Genomic DNA, 21,365 nt, shown 5'->3' on the forward strand with positions numbered 1-21,365 from the left:
GTTATTTACGTGTTCTTTTTTGGAAAATGTAATCGATACCACGAATCGGGGTTAAAATTACTGACAAACTAACTCTGTGATGACAGTAGAAAAATTCTGTTCATTAAATTTCAAGAACTCAAAAATAACAGGAAAACATTTCACAATAGCAAGTTCTGTAAAAATGATAGAGGAACATCACTCAGAATGTCCAGAGTTCTCACCTAGGGCGTACAGACAGCCGTTGAACGCGATGCAAGAAAAATCCATACGTTCAGAAAGCATTGGTGCAACGAACGTCCATCGGTTGGTGTCCGGGTCATAAACTTCCACCGAGTTTATACTCGAAAATATACTATCAAATCCACCAGCGACGTATATTTTGTCTGTAAAAACAAATTATGACACGAACTGTACACATATTTGTTGTAGGGAGAGGAATTAAACTGGTCCATGCAGGGCACAGACATGGGACAATCCCTAATTAAATTTGAAACTCTATTAAGTCCCCCTTCGAGTCAGAGAAACTGCACAGACACGGCCGTCTCAGTTCATCTGTTTCTTTCTTTCGAATGCAGACAATCAGCGTGTCAAAGGAAATTAGTTTAACTGATAAAAGTTAACATAAACAGCATAAAGTGCTTAAATTAATGCATAATGGAAATGATGGTAAGTTACATCTTCTGTGAAACGACTTTTATTAAATTTGATACCAGAGATGTACGGAACGAGCTACTAAAAGGTGCTCTACGTTTATAATATAATGTGCTGTTTACATGAGATTATTAACTGTTTCAAAAACATATTACATCTGTATTTTATGAGAGCCAGTTTCATAGTTTGAGGGTTGATTGCATTCACTCCTAGTGCACACTAAAAAGGCAGAAGACGATGTACAGGGACAGCTTACGAGAGCAGAAGAATCCATCACGCACTCAGAACTTCAAGCCGTTGCAGTCTGTGAAATAACGTAGTCCGTAACACGGATAAAAGAAAGAGATAATGAAAGAATACGGAACAGTGGAATGAGGGAGACTAAGTTCAAGAGCGAAGAGGAATGCCTTGATGATGAAGGCATAAGGTTCTTCTGAAACGGTGGCGGAAGCCAAACGACAGCCATCTTCTTACTCCCCGCCGTGAAAACCTCAAATCCCGCGATTCCTTCAACCTTCTGCACTGATTCACAAATTTCTGTTTCACAGGATTTACGTACCATTCAGTGCAGCCGCACTTGCACTGTATCGCTCTGTGTTCATGGGAGCGATCACTGACCACTGATCCGTCTCGCAGTCGTATCTTTCGGCCGTTCTGTGATCTTTACAATTCTCGTAAGCGCCCATGGCGTACACTGAAACTCGCAGAACTGCCACACTTTAATAGCATCTGAAACGATAAAAGTTCACGCTCAGTTCTGCTCATTTATTGCTGATTAAGATGCATTTCCTCTCGCAGAACGCAATTGCGCGCTCGTCATTGTTAAATCATAATTCAATTGAATTAACAAGCAAATCGTATTCTTGAAACCAAAATTGTCGCAAACGTCCTCCGACCTATTCGCACTCTGCACGATGAGCCATGCCTCATGGCTCGAACTGACCTATCTCCCCTCTCGACGTTCTTTGGAATCGCCGGCTTTCGAGGCCCTGATGGGACAGCAAGGCAGACAGTCTGTGTGTTTGTGGTTCAATTTTACAGCCCCTGCCCTTCTTTATATATTGACTATCAGCTTTTTAAGAAGAACTCTGTTCCAAGGAGTTCCTTAGTTACCAAGCTGCATCTTACCTTCGGGCATTCATAGGCGCCAACTCGCGGCATGTCTTCGTAACAGCGTTGAAGCAGCAGCATGAGCTTAACATTCCCAGGTCGCCCCAACCACCGATGACGTAAATGTCGAAACCGACCACTGCCGTGCCATGGTCCATTCGACGACCGATCGAGTCGACCCCCTCCACCTGCAGGAAGGACAGGTCATGGCTTTACGTTTCTTTGGGTCATTCGGTCTACTGATGTGATGCCCTTACATTAGAGTCCAAGCGACCAACCACCGGAACAGGGATGCAACCCCAAACAGTGGACCGAAATTGCTACACCGTGGTGGGAGGCACTCGACAAAGACCGTGAGAAATTAACTTGGAGCGAAGGTGGAAACAGGGAGACCCGAGGAGAAGCTCTCGTCAAGTTCGACAGACAAACGTAGAATTAATTTCTGATCAACAGCTGACATTTCAGGTTCGTGCGATGGCAAGGACAGATGTTGGTGTTTTGGGTTTTATCGACGCAAAGATGGAGGCAGTACGTCCCCCACCCCACCCCAAAGCCTTCTAATTCACGAGGCGTGACCACGCAGATGGCCGACATCGACGCTGATCAGTGCGTCATTTGTTACGTTGAAATTCACTGACGATCAACGATGTTTAAATCAGCAGACAGGTTGCCATGACAGGTGAAGTAGGACGCTTATTGTAAACAGTATTTAAGGAAAACTTCAGATTCTTCGTTGAATCCTATTAGAACTTACATTGTTCATGAGACTCAGCATTTGAGTAATTTATTTATTCTTTTTAATTCATGTCTTTGGAGGTTCTCTTAAAAAAGTTTTCACTGCAATGGAAATTAACGAACACGAAATAAAGAGGCAATGAGGTCCTCGTGATTAAGATTAAATAAACAATTACTTAGTAAAAATAAGGAAAAGTAGTTTGTCTTAGAGGCGTCATTTAACAACCCACGGTAATAGTAGAAATTTTACGCAACTCACCACAGTCCACCGGTCAGCTCGTGCGTCGTACGCTTCGATCACATCTGACAGATCTGTCACCCTTCCGTTGCGATACCCACCAATAGCAAACAGAATGTCCTGTGGGATTCGCGGGCGGGCAATCCTTGGTGTCACGAATTCCTTGTCCTTCTTCGTCAAACTTTTCACGTCGTCCAGGAATGTGAGCGTCTCCGAGATCACGGGTTTGCACTCCTCATTTTCCGTCACGTAAGGGTGCTTTGACACCTGTTGAACAGTTCAATGTGGACCTTAAGAGCTTTTTTGGAAGAAATGGAATGTTCCATTGCAGAGGAGACAAGAAATTCACACATAATTTGGTTGGGAACTCGCCGAAATAGATTATGGTATATAAAGGAAAATGTTTTTTTCCGTTTATTTAACGACGCTCTTAACAAATGCACAGATTGTGGAGAGAAGCGAAATCAAGGTTAAATCGATCTTAGAGGAAAATATTGAAATGTGTTTCAACCGAAATTCAAATACTTCAGTAAGTGTTGCATTTTGAGTTACATTCAAAAATTGTAATTTATTTCTTGTCTCTCCCGTGCGAGATGCACATTCTTTTTGATTCGATAAGTTTAATCAATCGTCAAAATTACGTAGCATCGAAAGAAAATTATGACAATTAGTTGCTTCGAGTGTCATTGAGGCAACCTGCTACATGTTGATGGTTGGGTTGAAGGCCCGTCAACACAACAGCGTGTGATTATGGGCTCGATGTCTATTATGAGGCATTGCATGTTTCGACATTATTTGGTCATCATCAGGTGGTTCTCTTTAAGTGTTCGAAACTAGTAGATAGGAATGCTAAATTGTAAAAACATTTGAAGCAGATAACATTTTCATGAATCTGTGCGATTGTTTCACACGTATTCGTAAGAGGTGAGTGGCTGAAATCACAGGGCATTTGACTTAGGGTAGAAACATTTTTGACGTGAAAACGTCTTTAAAATCGATGCCGGGTGTGGGGAGGCAATCGCGCCCAAATGAGCGACAGTTTCTGTCGAAGTAATTTCAAACTTAAATAACTCGGCTAAAAATAGACATAGCGCCGCCATCTTAGTCTTTGCTTTAAAGAGGAAGGATGCGCGTTTGTGCCAGTATCCCTCCGACATTCGTGGCGGCCGGACGTCGCGAACTGCGCACGCGCAAATTGAACCCACGATTTTCGACTTTCCGGATTCGACACGTATCCGTAAACGGGAACATATCTCAGAGACTAATTATCCGATCCGAGTGAAACAAGAGTAGTTTTGAAGAGGGATATATATTTTACAACTCATCCTGGCCTCCAAATGTGTATCTCAAAAACTCAAAAAGATACGAGGCTGTGAATTTGAAAAAGTTTGAAAATTTCCCGATTTTCTTAAAATGTCGCGATATATGAGGGCAAAGTAAAACCAGAATTACAAAACTCGGGCAAGAATGCGTAGAGCACAAAATTCCAAAGAGAATGATTCAAAACCAACGCGCAGTACTGCCGCGAATATAGGCAACGTAAGCGCGCTCGAACAACTCAGGCGGCATCTGACGAGCCTGGGTCAATTATGGATGTGTACCAATTAAGAAATAATCATTTATAAAAATGATTATATTTACAATATCCTACTTCTCATACCACTACCCTGTACTCAATAAATGTAAGTTGCAAATGAATTAAACGATTCAAAACAAAAATTTTGTTTACACGATTGACGTTTTCACGAAAATAACTGCGGCAGTGTCCGACACTGTCTGTTATTTTTTTTCTCTCAAGGGTAAAAGCACGTGCTGGAATGGGAGAAGGAATATCATAAGTTGTATGGCTGCTTCGTGAGATTACGTTTAAAATATTAGAATGTTCAAGCTATGAGTTTGAAGCCCCTCCGGTTATTTACTCTTGGATGTAGAACGAAGCCTTCTTGCTGAACGTTTCGGATATATGTTGTCCCTATGTGGTCAATCAGCTACAGATTATCATGCTAAGTTTTTATCATCTGAGATGCGTGAAATTTTTATAGCAGCTAAGACCCGCTTCTTATGGCAGTAGGATCTTTGGTTAAGTAGAACGCTGCGCCATAAGACGTGATTTATCAGTTGGAGGATTTTCCTGTTCGAGCTGAGTGGACGTTTGAATGTAGTTGACGGTGGAATGCTGTAGTTGAACTAAAACACGTAATGGTTGATAATAAACGCTGAGACTGTAATAACTAAGTTAATCTGGGGATTTCTTACTCAGGAAATTTTGCGCGGAATAAGGCATTAAAATCATTGTATAATTTTCACGTTGTCATTGTAAGATTTTAAATAGAATCGGAATGTGTTAACAGATTCCGTTAAAGCTCATCAGTATTAAATCTAATGAACATCCGTTTAGACGTTCTCGAGCTGGAAATACCAATGGGCAGACGGGCTTACACGTAACGAAGAAAAAGGCTCCCGATTTGCATTAATTTGTTACGAACACGTGTGAATATGGAATTGGAAATGTGAGTTTCACTTCCGATAAACATCCACGATTTCAGGGGCATACTGACCTTCTCTTTGAAAAATGTTTTGTCAAGTAATCCCAGTCTGACACCCTTCAAAAGGTCCGCGATGTGACCATTCCTGTTGTCCGGGTCGCGGTTGACCCACCGGGGAATGCACTCCCACACAACTTTCTCGTCCTTCACGTTCAGTTCCTCGGCCTCGATTACCGCTTGCAGCTCCTCTACAGGCAGTTCCAGCAGTTCTTCGCTCTGCTGAGACATTTCCACGAATTGGCGCAGAATGAAGCGACGAGCGTGAGTCTCGAGGTCGGCGATGAAGTGAGACCTGGGACAGCGAGGGTAAGAGCCGACTCAGAATCGATCTCTTTCGGACTCTCACACATTGAAACACTGCAGCAAGAACTGGATTCTCAAGCATTTGCACACCACAGTATTTCGCTTCCAGTTTTTACCTTAGCCGTTTGAAGCCCAAATGAGCAATTCTGAGAGCAGACACGTGGAGAAGCATCGATGATGGATGCTCCGTTTAAGCGTGGGAAAAAGGAATGTTTTCGGCTCTGAAGGTTCCCAGGCAATGCCCGCTCGTCCTCGTGATAAGATTATAGGTTGAAACAAGGGCATGGCGTACGCAAGCGAAGAAGGCAGTGAGATGAGAAGTTTAGAATTTTGAATTCTGGCATTAACCTGCGCTCTACTGGCGGCCGAGAAGATTAAAAGAATCCCAGAAGCCGGGAGGTGGTACGGATGTAGGATAAGAATAGCGGTTAAGACAAAAAAGCAAATGAAAGAACCCCCGATTAACCAAAAATATATTTAATAAAAATTATATAAACACTGAAATAAAGAGAACAAAGAGACACAATTCGGTCAAGCCTCCCAGGGCTCAGTCTGCGGTTGGGTATACGACTCGACACGTCAAACCAGACCCCCAAAACGGACCTTTCTTCAACCTTCCTGCTTTAGTCTTTCACTCAAGACGGATACACACAAACTGTCTGCCCTGCTGTCTCATCAGGGCCTCGAAGCCAGCGACTCCAAAGAACGTCGAGAGGGGAAAAGGCCACTTCGAGCCATGAGACATGGCTCAAACCTTGGCGAAACGACGTTTTGGTGTGTGTTAATCCAATGAAACCACGTGTAACCGGACTAAATGGGGGAACCACGGGTCGGATAATCCGATAACTCGAATGAGCGGGGCAAAGGGGAACGTGGACATGGAACTGAATGAATAAGTAGAGACTCGATACAGATTTTAGTCGCCAGCGAATGATGCGGGCGTGTCGCACGCACAAGCCGACGGCAAAAGTCACTCGTGAGCGCTGTTCGAGGTAGTCCCTGTACTAAAGTAGTGAATTTATCAATCATTCTGTCCATCGCATAAACTGAAGTTTCTGGTGTGATTCTGCCGTTGTCAGTTGATTTTCTTGCTATGTTGTCCTGAACAAGAAGGAGTAAGGGTTCAGCTTCTACGGGACCCAGCGGGTTGGTCTTTCTATTTTCCCGATGATAACCAATTCTCTAAATGTCTTGAAGTGTTCATAATAATCAGCAAAATCTGGGGTGAGGTTAGATCAATGAACTGTACCGCGTGGACATCGCTTTAACCACTCTGGCCGGTGGAAATCGATCGCAACCGATCTGGTTGAAATTCGGTCTCTTAATGCGGGAATCGGATAATCGAGGCTCGGTTGACAGAGGTTTTGCTGTATGCAGAAATATGTGGGGCTGAATCTTGATTTTGGTGTTGGGAGGATTATGTAAGAAGCAAGGAATGCTGCATAGAGAGAAAGAACTAAGATAAGGATTTCGAGAGGAAGACAGATTTAATTATGACGCTGCAATAGATCGCGATTAACGTTCCATATGGTGAAATTAGTCATCTTGTGGTCATAATGACGATCAAAACATATGCAGGTAATCAGACAATTTAAATGACTAGAGCAGAGCGCTCCTTTCGGAGCTCCTGGTCAAGTTTGTAAAACGCAACCAAACTTGGTTAGTCCCAAAGTTTAGTTAGTTTAGTGTCTTATTCAAGTGTTTTAACCCCTGAGTAAGGAACTGAAATTACCCACCCTAATGGGGGATTTAAACACTTGACCAACCCAAGGAAGAGGGTTGGTTGCGTTTTAAAATCTTGAGTAAGACACTAAACTATCACCCGTGTATAAACAAATATAAGGTGATATTGTTGATGACGTCATTTTTTGTCGACAACGATGGCTAATCCTTTCGGAGAGCTTTCTGTAATCTGATGTTTTAGTTCTTTACGTTGCTTTTCAGAGGCCAACTGTTCTTTATTAGTCAATTATCTACTTCCAACCCCACCCTTGCAAATCTTTTTTTCTCTTCTGTTTTTGTTGAATTGTTCTGATGTTTCAGTTCTTTACGTGGCTGTTCAGAGGCCATCTGTTCTTGATCAGTCAAGTTTCTATGTCCAGCAACACCATTGCTAATCTTCGTCTGTTTTATCTTTTTCCTTTTTTTTCTTCTGTACTTGTTGTATACGTTTTTCTATGTTTATCAATGTAACTCTCCCTTCGTTTCACTTTATTTGTTAAATAGGTCTGCGGATTAGTTCTTTACGTCGCTTTTCAGAGGCCAACTGTTCTTGGTTAGTCAATAATCTACTTGCAACTCCACCCTTGCAAATCTTCGTCTGGTTTTCTACGTGTGTTGTTAATATGGTCTCGTTTAAAAATGTAAGTCTTCTTTCGCTTATCCTTATTTGTTAAATAGATTTGATGTAATATTTCTTTACATCGATGTTCAGAGGCCAACTGTTTTTGGTCAGACAACTTTCTACGTCCAATCCCACACTTGCAAATCTTCGTCTGTTTTTCTACGTGTGTCGTTAATATGGTCTCGTTTATCAATGTAAGTCTTCTTTCGCTTTTCTTTATTTCTTAAATGTCTGATGTTGTAGTTCTTTACGTCGTTCTTTACGTAACCGCCCCGAATTGAGGGTTAAACAATAGGGGTTTGGTTGCGTTTTGAAATCTTAAGTAACATGCTAAACTTACTGCCCTTCGGAGGGTTAGTTATGTGTCTCATTCAAGTGTTTTAACCCTTGAGTAAGAAATTAAACTAACCACCCCCGAATGGTGGTTAAAATACTTGACGAACCTCCATCCGGGGGGGTTGGTTGCGTTTTAAATTCTTGAATAAGACACTAAATTAACCCCCATTGGAAGGGTTAGTTTATGTCTCATTCAAGTGTTTAACCCTTGAGTAAGAAACTAAACTAACCCTCACCCACGAATGGGGGGTTTTAACACTTGTCTAACTCCCCATTGGTTGCGTTTTAAAATCTTGAGTAAGACACTAAACTAACCCCATTCGGGGTGTTAATTTAGTGTCTTATTCAAGTGTTTTAACCCTTGAAGAATTGTATGACTTGGATGAATATTATTATTATTATCAGATTACCTTTTTGGTGTTGGTAACGTCTTCTTTCACTTTTCTTCATTTCTTAAATAGTCTAATATCGCTGTTCGGAAACGATATAGAGCAGTGATAATGCGACTGGCTTGGTACTAAGCGTTATTTTTTACTCTGCATTTTTGTGTACACGGCATTGTTTTTCCACAACAATTCCGTGTATAAACAAATATAAGATGATATTGTTGATGACATTATCTTTTTACTACAACGACGACTAATCCTTTCGGAGCGCTTCCTGTAATCTGATATTTTACTTCTTTACTTCGCTGAACAGAGGCCAACAGTTCTTTGTTAATCAACTATCTACGTCCAACACCAACCTTGCAAGTAATTTCCCCTTCGCTTTTCTTTGTTTGTTAAGTAGGTCTTATGTTTTAGTTCTTTACGTCGCTGTTCAGAGGCCAACTGTTCTTGGTTAATAAACTATCTACATCCAAACCCATCCTTGCAAGTCTTCATTTAATTTATTCTGCTCTTATGTTCTTGTTAAATAAGTTTTTCTAAGTATATCAATGTAAATCCTCCTTCGTTTTTCTTTACTTGTTAAGTAGGTCTGACGTTTTAGTTCTTTACGTAGCTGTTCAGAGGCCAACTATTCTTGGTTAGTCAACTATCTACGTCCAACCCCAACCTTAACCTTGCAAGTAATTCCCCCTTCGCTTTTCCTTATTTCATAAGTAGGTCTTATGTTTTAGTTCTTTACGTCGCTGTTCAGAGGCCAACTGTTCTCGGTTAGTCAACTATCTAATTCCAACCTCACCCTTGCAAGTCTTCGTTTGTTTTCATCTGCTCTTCTGTTCCTGTTGAATAAGTTTTATTCGTTAATCAATGTAAATATCCCTTCGCTTTTCTTTACTTGTTAAGTATGTCTGATGTTTTAGTTCTTTACCTCGCTGATCAGAGGCCAATTGTTCTTGATCAGTCAACTTTCTGCTTCCAACTCCACCCTTGCAAGACATCGTTTGTTTTCTTCTGCTCTTCTGTTCTTGTTGAATATATTTTACTGCGTTTATTAATATAAATCTCCCTTCGCTTTTCTTTATTTGTTAAATTGATCTGATGTTTTAGTTCTTTACGTCGCTGATCAGAGGCTAACTGTTCTTGAACAGTTAACTTTCTTCGTCCAACCCTACATTGCAAATCTTCGTTTGTTTGTTTTTTGCTCTTCTGTTTATTTTTTGAATAAGTTTTTCTACATGTGTTCTTAATATGGTTTCGTTTATAAATGTAAGTCTTCTTTCGCTTTTCTTTATTTCTTAAATAGGTCTGATGTTGTAGTTCTTTACGTCGCTGTTTAGTGGCCAACAGTTTTTGTTCAGTCAACTTTTTACGTCCAGCCTCACCCTAGCAAATCTTCGTCTTAATATCGATCAAATGTCAGTTTTCATAATACTTTCTTAATCGTAATATATCGAATGAGTATCAGTTTACCTTGTTGAAGTTGTTAGAGTTGATAATTGAAATAGTTGATAACGTCTTCTTTCACTTTTCTGATGTTTTAGGCCAACTGTCAGTCAATATTCAAGAATGCGACGTGCTGCTTCTGAAGCAGAGATAATGAGACTGGATTGATAGATTTTGTTGTTAATCATTATTTGTTTTCTAGGCATTGTTATGTTGTACTCGGCATTGTTGTGTTCCATAACAATGCCGAGTATAAAAAAACATAAGTTGACATTGTTGATGACGTAATTTATTGAAGACAACGACTAATCACAAATTTTTATAGTATTAGAGCAGGGCGCTCCTTTCGGAGCTCCTAGGGAGGGTTGGTCAAGTTTGTAAAACGCCACCAACCTTGTGTAAGAAACTAATCTAACCGCCACGAATTGATGGTTAAAACAATTGACCATTGATTTTTGAAATCTTAAGTAACACGCAAAACTAATTCCCTTTCGGGGGGGTTAGTTTAGTATCTCATTCAAGTGTTTTAACCCCTGAGTAAGAAACTAAACTAACCCCCTGAATGGGGGTTTAAACACTTGGCGAACCACCCCTCTGGGGGGTTGGTTGCTTTTTAAATTCTTGAGTAAGACACTAAACTATCCCCCTTCGGGGTGTTAATTTAGTGTCTTATTCGGAGCACTTTCTCTAATCTGATTTTTCACTTCTTTATGTCGCTGTTCAGAGGCCAACTGTTCTTGGTCAGTCAGCTTTCTACGTCCAGCCCCACCCCTGCAAATTTTCGTCTGATTTTTTTCCTCTTCTGTTTTTGTTGAATACGTTTTTCTACTTTTATCAATGTAAGTCTTACTTCGCTTTCCTTCATTTGTCAAATAGTTCTGATGTTTTAGTTCTTTACCTCGCTGTTCACAGGCCAACTGATCTTGGTCAGCCAACTTTTTACGTCTAACCCAATGCATACATATCTTCGTTTTTTCTCTTCTATTCTTGGTGAATAAGTTTTTCTACGTTTATCAATGTATGTCTTCCTTAGATTTTCTTTATTTGTTAAATAGTTCCGATGTTTTAGTTTTTTTCGTCGCTGTTCAGAGGTCAACAGTTCTTGATCAGTCAACTAACTACTTCCAAACCCACCCTTGCAAGTCTTCGTTTGTTTTCTTCTGTTCTTCTGTTTTTGTTGAATAAGTTTTTCTTCTTTTATCAATGTAACTCCTTTCGCTTTTCTTTATTTGTTAAATAGTTCTGTTGTTTAAGTTTTTACGTCGCTGTTCAGAGGCCAACTGTTCTTGGTCAGTCAACTTTCTACGTCCAATCCCACCCTTGCAAATCTTCGTCTGTGTTTCTACGTGTGTCGTTAAAATGGTCTCGTTTATAATGTAAGTCTTCTTTCGCTTCTCTTTATTTCTTAAATGTCTGATGTTGTAGTTCTTTACGTCGCTGTTCAGAGGTCAAAGGTTCTTGTTCAGTCAACTTTTTACGTCCAGCCCCACCCCTGCAAATCTTCGTCTTAAAATCGATCATAAGGCCAGTTTTCATAACAGTTTTCGTAATCGTAATATATCGAATGAGTATCAGTTTACCTTGTTGAAGTTGTTGGAGTTGGTACTTCATATACTTGATAACGTCTTCTTTCACTTTTCTGATGTTTTAGGCCAACTGTCAGTCAATATTCAAGAATGCTAAGTGCTTCTTCTGGAGCAGTGATAATGCGACTGACTTGATATTTTTTGATTTCTTTGTTGTGAAACGTTATATTTGTTTACTCGGCATTGTTGTGTTCCACAACAATGCCGAGTAAACAAATATCTGTTGGCATTGTTGATGACGTCATTTTTTGAAGACAACGACTAATCACAATTTTTTATAGTAAAAGATAAGAAGACACGCACATTAATAACAAAATGCCAACGCTTTATAATTTGCCCAGTCCTCAGTCAGAGGCTTTAATCTCCGACCCGGCACTCAGCTTGAGTAAAGCTGATTCGCTCCAGCGACAAAGTCAGGCGTCACAGCAAATGACAAATGAACATCAATTACCTTGCGAACTGCATGATGCCGATAGAGTTGCCGGCGTCCATTGCGTCCTTGAGGAAGTCGCAGCAGAGTTTAGGTACGTCCGGTATACACAAGTAGTCAGCCGTCTCGAGCAGCCGACACGCGTTGTCGGAGCAAATGTCCACCTCGCGAAAATAAACATAATCCAGTATCTGGGTCATCATGTCTGATCTGACCCCGTGGAGGAGAATGTCAGTCTCCTCACTGGTGTGCAGTGATGTTGTGAAGAGGGTCCTGAAACGTCGATTTGGAGAAACGGCGAGCATAAAATTACAAGTCATGCTCATAAAGTTTAAGTTTTTATGACTCACGTAGCCAAATAAAAGTATCCTTACGTCAATGTGGTGGATGAATTTTTGTTACCTGAATAATTAAAAAAATTCTAGAATGTGTACTAATGGGACCGGATTAAATGCGAGAGGTTCAAAAGCGGGCGAAAGCTTAAAAGAATTTAACCTAAAAATCGGAAAGCAAGCAGCGAACATTTGAACTATAGAAAGGTCACCTCGTTTCTTACATTACCTTGACGCCTTCAAGAGATATCTGAGGTTATAACAACTAATACAAAAATTTTAAAGCCAACGCAAATATTTCAACACACATCGCAGGCTGTACATTCCACTGATTGATCAGTTCGTAATATGAAATCTATTTGTTCTGTCAAAAGATTTTCCCGACAATAAACAACTTAAAAGAAAAGCCGATGTTTCTACGAGGCCTTTAAAAGTGATCACCAACCAGCAAAGAATTTCTTATTACAAATTAAGGGTTTTGCAGTGCAAGACAAACGGAAAGATTTGATGGTCTAAAAACTGAAAGATGGCACAGCTTGTACCAAGACGTGAGATACGTCTCTTGGAAGACAGAATCAATGGCTCGTGCTTAAAATTCATTTCTCATTTCAAGAACGCACCACGATTTTATTTAAAACAAGCAAATTAACGTATGCATAAATTATCGATCGAGTTTCTCCTACCAATGAAACACATCTCGCGAAGATCTTTGTTACAGTTTATTTCAGACAGAGCAACACACAGCAGCTGTCAATGTTCCGGGCATTACCAACTTTCTTCTGGACTTTGTCGGTCGTCTTTATGTATTAAAAAGAACACGTTTTTGAAAGGGATTTTATTTCTCCCTCCAGATCGATTCACTGTCACCTTGGTACAACCGCACTTAAAAATTAGTACAAAAAAACACCTACATCTTCCGGGATGTTGTCTCATAGAAATTATCGGACGTTTCAGGGGTGCTTACTGCCTCCATCTTGAAGGAAAGAAGGCAGTAGGTACGTCTGAAATGCCGTGAGATTTCATGACAATAAACGAATAACAAAAGACATTCAGCCGTATAAAAATACAGGTTTCTGCATCAAAGGGGATAAAACATTTCACATACGAATTGACGTCTATTATGTCCTTAATTCACGTGTTAATAAACCACGTCAGTAAATAAACTAACCTGAAATATTCGCTACGCATCGACAGAATCACTCTGTGGACTGGAAAGACGCCGCCATCCTCCGACCTCAACACCGCGTCACACAAGAAGTTCCTCTCTCTCAGCTCGTTCAGACGGACCAATGCTTTGGTGCACGTGCACCTGCCGCCATCTTGCTCAGGACAGCCGCTTTCTCGCTTAACCTCCATCTCCTGAAAAGACAGTCGATCGCTGTTACAGGTTTTTCTTCACACTGACGCGTGTGCACATCAACTGGGAGTGACTGAGAGGGAACACGGTACTGAGAAGGATATGCGGTCCTGCGAGAGAGTTGCTGACAACGGAATGGTGAAAATTGCGTAATGTGGAGCTTTATAGATGTCTTCACTAATTAATAAATTGTAGGCTGTCAGATCAGGGGTGATTAGATGGGCTGGGCTTGTAGAACACATGACGGAGACAAGAAGTGCAACTGTTTAATCGGTAGACCTGAAAGGAAAAGGTCACTTGAGAGTCCTATGAGTTGCTGGGATAATATTAAAATGGATCTTAGAGGGTAGAGAATGAAGGTGTGGATTGTCTTCATCTGCTTGAGTATGTGGCTTAGAGGCGGGGTCTTGTAAACACGGACATGAAACTTCATGTTTCATAAAAGGCGAGGCATTTGATTACCTAGGCTTCTGTTAGATTCTCAAGCTGAGTTTGTTTCTTTTTTTACACAAATGCCTGTTGAGATTCAATACGAAATGACAAAGCTGTAAATGTGACTAATCTAACTAACTACCTAGACTGCTTACGGAACTCGAAGTTTCATCACCGAACTAACAAAAGCCCTCCACCGATCCCTGTCCTGGCCTAACAAAATCCAATCTCCTTCAACTCCTGTCTCCCACAGATCCCGCCTGAGATTATCCTCCCATCTACGTCTAGGTCTCCCCAGTGACCTCTTCTACCCAGGCTTTCCAAAAATTCCCGGTGCACACCTCTCGCCCCATCCATGCCGTATAAAAATACAGGTTTCTGCATCAGAGGGGATAAAACATTTCACATACGAATTGACGTCTCTTGTGTCCTCATTTCACGTGTTAATAAACCACGTCAGTGAATAAACAAACCTGAAATATTCGCTACGCATCGACAGAATCACTCTGTGGACTCGAAAGACTCCGCCGTCCTCCGACCTAAACACCGCGTCACACAAGAAGTTCCTCTCTCTTAGTTTATTCAGACGGATCAAAGCTTTGGTGCACGTGCACCTGACGCCGACTTGGAAACAGCTGCGATGTTGGTTTGACTCCATCTCCTGAAAATCAGTCGATCGCTGTTACAGGTTTTTCTTCATACCGACTCGTGTGCACATCAACTGGAAGTGACTGAGAGGGAACACGGTACTGAGAAGAATATCTGGTCCTGCGAGAGAGTTACTGACAAGGGAATGGTGAAAATTGCATAATACGGAGATTTATAGATCTCTTCACTAATTAATAAATTGTAGGCTGTCAGATCGAGGGTGATGAGATGGGCGGGGCATGTAGAACACATGGCAGAGACAAGAAGTGCAATTTTTTAATCGGAAGACCTGAAAAAATAAAGATCAGTTGAGAGTCGCATGCGTTCCTGGGATAATATTAAAATGGATCTTAGAGGGTGGAGATTGAAGGCGTGGATTGTCTTTATCTGTTTGTGAATGTGACTTAGAGGCACGGACATGAAACTTAAAGTTTCATAAAAGGCGAGACATTTTATTACCTGGGCTACTCTTAAATTCTGGTCCATAGACTCATTTTTTTATCTTTGTTGTAGAATGCCTGTTGAGATTCAATACAAAATGACAAAGCTGTAAATGTGACTAATTTAACTACCTACCTAGACGGCTTACGGATCACGAAGTTTCAACACCGAACCAACCAAAGCCCTCCACTGGACCAACAAAATCCAGTTTCCTTCAACTGCTATCTCCCATAGATCCGGCCTGAGATTATCCTCCCATCTACGTCTAGGTCTCCTCAGCGGCCTCTTCTACCCAGGCTTTCCAAAAATTCCCGGTGCACACCTCTCACCCCATCCATGCACTCCACATGCCCCGCCCATCTCACTCTTCTTGACTTAATCACCCCGAAGATGTGACTGATTCATTCAATAAGGCATGCCAAGTGTTTGTCATTACTCGCATTTTTTAAATCTTTTATATGTAAACTACGTAGACATTGCTTATAAAATATCAGTGTAATTTATAAAGTCTTAGATGCTTCTACTCTGGTGAACCGATTTTAAAAAAAATTACGACTAAAATATGTCATAAAATTGCATGACCTTCGAAGCAGAACGAGACAGTTAACAAATAAACTTTGCAAAAATAAAGTTACGCCTTTTCATAAGCATAAAATTTTCGAGTTCTTCTCTCTGTAGAACTAAAAGTGCGTAAGAGCTTACATGATTAAGGACTTTCCTGCCTAAGTTACAAATTTATATAAACCACGAGCGCAATATGTCATTTAAATTTATGAAATGAACGCGGTAATTCCAGTTGGGAACAGTCACTACAGCTCTACGTTGTTCCAACGCATGCGTAGATCAGGCCTAGATCACGCCACTCACACACTACAATGAGCAAGATATTCTGTGAAATGTCGATTGGTACTCGGCTCGTCGAAGAACAGCCCACTTCCTTTGCTGAACCAGAAGGCTCATCATCGTGTGCACAAAAGCCCGCCACCGGGGTCTATCCTGAGCCAGTTGCATCCAGTTCACTCCATTGTTTTGATTTGATTATCAAATTGAATAATCAAAACAAACATAAGATGCGTAAAACGGGAGGATCAGCGGAACACATGTTACAATAATGAATATATTGAAAGGCATGCATTATAATATAAAATAGTTTTAAAAAACACCTGAAGATGATGTATTACATCGAAACATGTTGTGAAATGAATGAAAGCGCTCTAATATAATATCCTTATAGTGATGAATGGCGCAAATTTTAAATTTTAAATTTTAACATTTAAATTTTAAATTTTAACATCCAAATAAAGTTTTGTGTATTGACCTGAATTTTATTATATATTTTAATCAAAAACACAAACATGACGCATGTAAACCTTAAACATTCCACACTATTACACTCTTACTAACGCCCACTCTTGTCACTCAACACTTCTCTAGAACAGTCTGTAAGAACTGTGATTCAATACAGTGTGTCCATAAGTCTTTGGCCATAGGAGAACTATAAATAATAATAATAAAAATAATGGCAATGTTGTTGCAAATAATGTGTTTTCAATTTTAAGTGTTGGCATCTTTTACCTATGACAAGCCATTATGGTGCAACATTCTTTATATCATCAATAATAATGTTACGGAAATGTTGCTACATTGACATGACACTTCACCACTGAGTTCATTCATTTGTATTTCCTGTAGTATCCATGTCTCCTTCACTACAGCATTTCCCTACTCTGGGAAGACATTCCCCTTTCGCTGTCATGTCAATGTGGCAACACTGTCATAACTTTCTACTATCGATAATGCAGAATGTAGCACAGTAACGGCTCGCCCTAGGTAAAAAATTGCAGCATTTCAGATTGGAAACACAAGATTTACAACAATTCTTCGTCTTTACATTTTCCATATTCAGCCAAATAACATAGCTCTCCTGTGGTACTGAACTTATGGGACAACCAGTAAGCATGGGTACATAAAACCTTTCTTCTTAGAAATATGGGTAGCAATTTCACGTAAAAAAGTATTGCTGAAATACAAATCCCAATTAAAACTGCAGACTTTCACGTAAAACTGTAATCTATTATACATAACAAATAAAATTTATGAGCCTGGAGAGAAATGTCAACAAATTCATTCTGATTATAAAGAAACTGACCTAAACATTTGTTAAGATGACCTTAAGATGCAAAACTGGACAAAATGTTCTTACACTTCAGACCAATACGGAAACACGACAGCAAATATAGTAGACTAGCATTTCAAATATAAATTGGTGAGAGAAGATGAGGATTAAAAACACAGGGCTGATCAATAAACATATCAATTTATGAATATGTACTGTTTCAAATGCTCCTTGCAGTAACTGCAAGTCATTGCCAGGGACTAACAGGAACTACCACTAAAATTATTCACACAGCCGTGCAACTGTATCTAACATAAAATGTTATGTGCTTATATGATTCAATTTTCTTTTGAACATATTCTTCAGTATGAACTTGGTTCAACTAATAAGTGCCAGAGAAAATTATATCATAAATTTCCTGGAATCACAGTTCCAAGCACAACAGACATCCACAAACCTCAGAATTTTAAATATAAATACAAAACTTGCTTTACATGTACGTAGATTATGGATAAAAAGCTTAAACATTTTCAGTAGAGATGAAATCATCTACAGAATAGAAGGATTGAGTAAAGAGGTAATCTTTCAATGCAGGCTTCAATATCTTTATATCATAATTTAGACTTTTAATTGTTGGTGGAAGATTATTAAATAAGTTGACACCTGTATAGTACACTCCTTTCTGATATTTAGTAAAGTCGTAACGTGTGTGGGCAGAGACGAGGTTAAAGGCAAGGCTTGTAATGGCATTTAGTAATCTTAACCAGTCAGCTCAGCACAGCAGTGTGCAGTGTACTACACTGGTAATTGGGAGTTCCATAAAATTAATTCTAGACTCAACTATTTGTGGTATGGAAACACACTGACACACCTATCAAAACTCCGTACAAATACGTCCACCACAGCTACCTGAAAGCTAAATAGATACGCCATCTGTTGAACAATTTTACAGCCTTCACCGTTTATCGGTGATTTGATTTTGCGAAGTTGGCCACTCTGCAGGAAGCCATCTTGGATCCTAGTTCCGGCTTCTGGGTATTTCCCGGGAAGTTTGCACAGTCTTTTGGGGGAGTTCTAATGAAGGCCCTGAGCTTCATTGGTGTTACTTTGATGTCTTCTTTGTGCTACGTGGTGGTAAAATCCTTAAAGGTATTTTAGAGGGTTTCCTAACTGGGGTGTTACGCTCACGGAGGCAGTTAAGAAATATAGCACATCAGTTGTTATATAAATAAATTCTTTAAAAATACCTCAATACAACAATACAAGATTCTTTCTCAGTGTTTTTATTCATTCAATTCCTAACGTGAGTTGCATTTGCATGGTAGACTAGTTCATGTCAGATATCCCAAACTGGGCAGCTACCATGAATGTACTATTTATTTACACTGTAACCTCTGTAAAAACAAATCCCAGCAACAGATTCTACACTGAAGAAAAGATTAACAAGAGCAGGAATGAGTACTTCAGTTTCGTGTAATATATTCCAAAATTATTCTTTACGATTTTGCATATCTCTTGGGGTCTTGACGTTCATTTATAGAAGATACAGACGTAATGTTTGCAGAGTAAATCAAAAGTACAGATACCACACTGAACGTTCATAAATTCTGATGCTGAAAAAACTAATGAATGCTATAGAATTTACACTGCACAGATATATTTAACAAAATAAATATCATACTTATACATACAGTACATAGAATTCATAGACATTAATGAGACCTATTTTGTGTACAAGATATTTGTTCAATGAGCCATTTTTGAGAAAAATTATAAAAACTGATCTAAGCTTCAAGTGAAGAAAGAGTTACGTATATTGTCCTACTAAGCTGCAGACAGTAATTAGTCTTATCACTTCCAACACTAAATTTCACAGAAATGTCAGTTCTGGAGATGACACAGTCATAGAACCCCATTCTGTGTTCATTTCATGTATGTAGCGCATGAAAAGAAACAAAGGACTCTCTGCTGACCTTGGTTTTAAGTGCAACTTTTAACTCTTAGTTAGGGTAAAGAATGCATGTATGAACTCTGAAATATGTGAATTACTCTACTGCTGTAACATTCATTAACTTAATTTGCACAAAGAAGACTCACATAACGTAGTGGTCAACATACCCAACAGACATCTGGCTTGATCTGTGTCGAGTTTTCTCTGTATGTTTTTGCTGAAGTCCAGAGGTGGCAGCACCATCAGCCTGCTTCTCATATGAATCTACACTTATCACTGCTGAATATGCGCTTGCTTGTCGACACTGTTGAAAATATCGAAAACCCACATCTAGAATGACAACAATATTTTTTATTCTAACGAAGGGCAAGAAACCAGCATCTCATTACAGTTCTTAGTAAAGATACAAAAAATGTTATATAAGAAAAGCTATTCTTCAGGGAATCAAAGGTTTTTATTTAAAATGTCAATCCACTTACCTCTTCCAGGAGAAATATCAGCTTTTCCACAACTCTGACTATGGTGGTGCCAATAAGAACTGTATCTGTACCTAGATCATTAAGGCTTACAGCCGGGCGTATTCTGTACTGACATATACGGCTAGCAACATTTAAATGACTTCGAGCGTCTGTTCCCAAGTCAATTGTAGTCCTGTGGATCAGAAGAGTGGGCCGAGTTCGCTGGGGTGCAGGGCCCAAGTCTGAGGCAGATGGAGCAACTGATGCATGTTCTGGCTAATGAGTAGCAAAGATGAAAGTTCAGCTCACACACAACTACCATGTCATTTTCTAAGGATATCAGATTGTACCCACGTACAGGTAGCCCCCGATTTGCGCCGATTTTGAAACCAGCAAGTCAAAAAATGGAAAAAATATTATTTATAACGTTTTACAATGTTTCTCGTACTGATTCTTATACTAAATCGTAATTCTTACGTAGCTGATTTTGAATAAAAATTATAAATACAGTCATCCCTGCAATTACGTAAGTTTCGTTAACGCGAATTTGCTCCAATGAGATCGATAAATCTGTAAAATCTGTTTGTGAAATGCAAACTTTTGCATATGCAAGTTTGCTCTTGTGCAATTTAAACTTTCAAAAAACTAATTTAATCTCTGCGGAGGTACCGGGGTTATTTTTAACACACGATTTTTGCATAACAGCAGAGATGACTGTACACATCAATCACATGAAAGAATCCTATAATCGTATAAAATATATTTTTAAAATTCCCTTTATTTTATTTACATTATTTCAGAGCTTTAAATATAATGTCATTATATTACTCGTTAATATTTGGTTGCTGGGAACTCATGTCATTGACTTCACATTGATTTACATTATAAAAGAGTTTCAATTTACGCCGATTCCATTTACGCCGGTTCGTCCAGGAACGCATCCCCGGCGTAAATCGAGGGCTACCTGTATACAGACCCACAGGCTAAGTTCTGTGCTCTCCATGCATTTAAATATTATCTGATAATTTAGACTGTGATCTTGATTCTGATGCCAAATGTAGTCTTGTAGTTGGCACCAATGTTTCAGAGGAATGTATTACCTCCATTTTCAGAGTATAAATGGTAATAGGTCCCTCAGTTACGTCATTCTCCAACGCACACAGTTGGGTTAAAATCTGTTGCCAGATGTCTGCAGTACCTTCAAAATATTCGAAGCTATCCTACTCTTACAATGAAACCATTCTAAATATATTCCATGGCACACTAAATATGATATTTACCTATGTATAATGCCCAGAGAGAATAAGTGAGACAGCCAGTGGCAGCGACCACCAACCAATAGAAATGTGCTCACCGCCCAGCACGTGTGGCCATGACTGAAATACTCCACTAAAAAAACACATCTGAAAACAGAGTTTAATGACTCTACTAAAGTTTTCAGCCAGCCCTTTTAAATGTTGGCTTATTATGTTGAATATGACTTTCTGGTTGATATCAGCAGCATTCAAAAATTCTCCCAAAAGTGGAAACATTTCTATAT

At 39.6% G+C, this 21,365-nt stretch overlaps 1 protein-coding gene across 1 annotated transcript; it reads right to left on the minus strand.

The window, feature by feature from the left end:
- Positions 1-1,223: 1,223 nt before the first annotated feature.
- LOC147874649 (kelch-like protein 10) lies at positions 1,224-20,931 on the minus strand. Its single transcript, XM_087343830.1, has 8 exons — positions 20,926-20,931; positions 19,847-20,101; positions 13,591-13,781; positions 12,112-12,363; positions 5,275-5,554; positions 2,738-2,983; positions 1,762-1,931; positions 1,224-1,362 (listed from the first exon to the last, which is right to left on the minus strand). Exons 1-8 carry the CDS (start codon positions 20,929-20,931, stop codon positions 1,353-1,355), a joined length of 1,410 nt encoding a protein of 469 aa, XP_087199956.1. The 3' UTR covers positions 1,224-1,352.
- Between the last annotated feature and the right edge of the window lie 434 nt (positions 20,932-21,365).

Source organism: Zootermopsis nevadensis, unplaced genomic scaffold (genome assembly GCF_977971745.1).
Source record: "Zootermopsis nevadensis isolate Lab colony 2312 unplaced genomic scaffold, Znev_1.0 Znev_ptg000007l, whole genome shotgun sequence".
NCBI lineage: Eukaryota > Metazoa > Arthropoda > Insecta > Blattodea > Termopsidae > Zootermopsis > Zootermopsis nevadensis.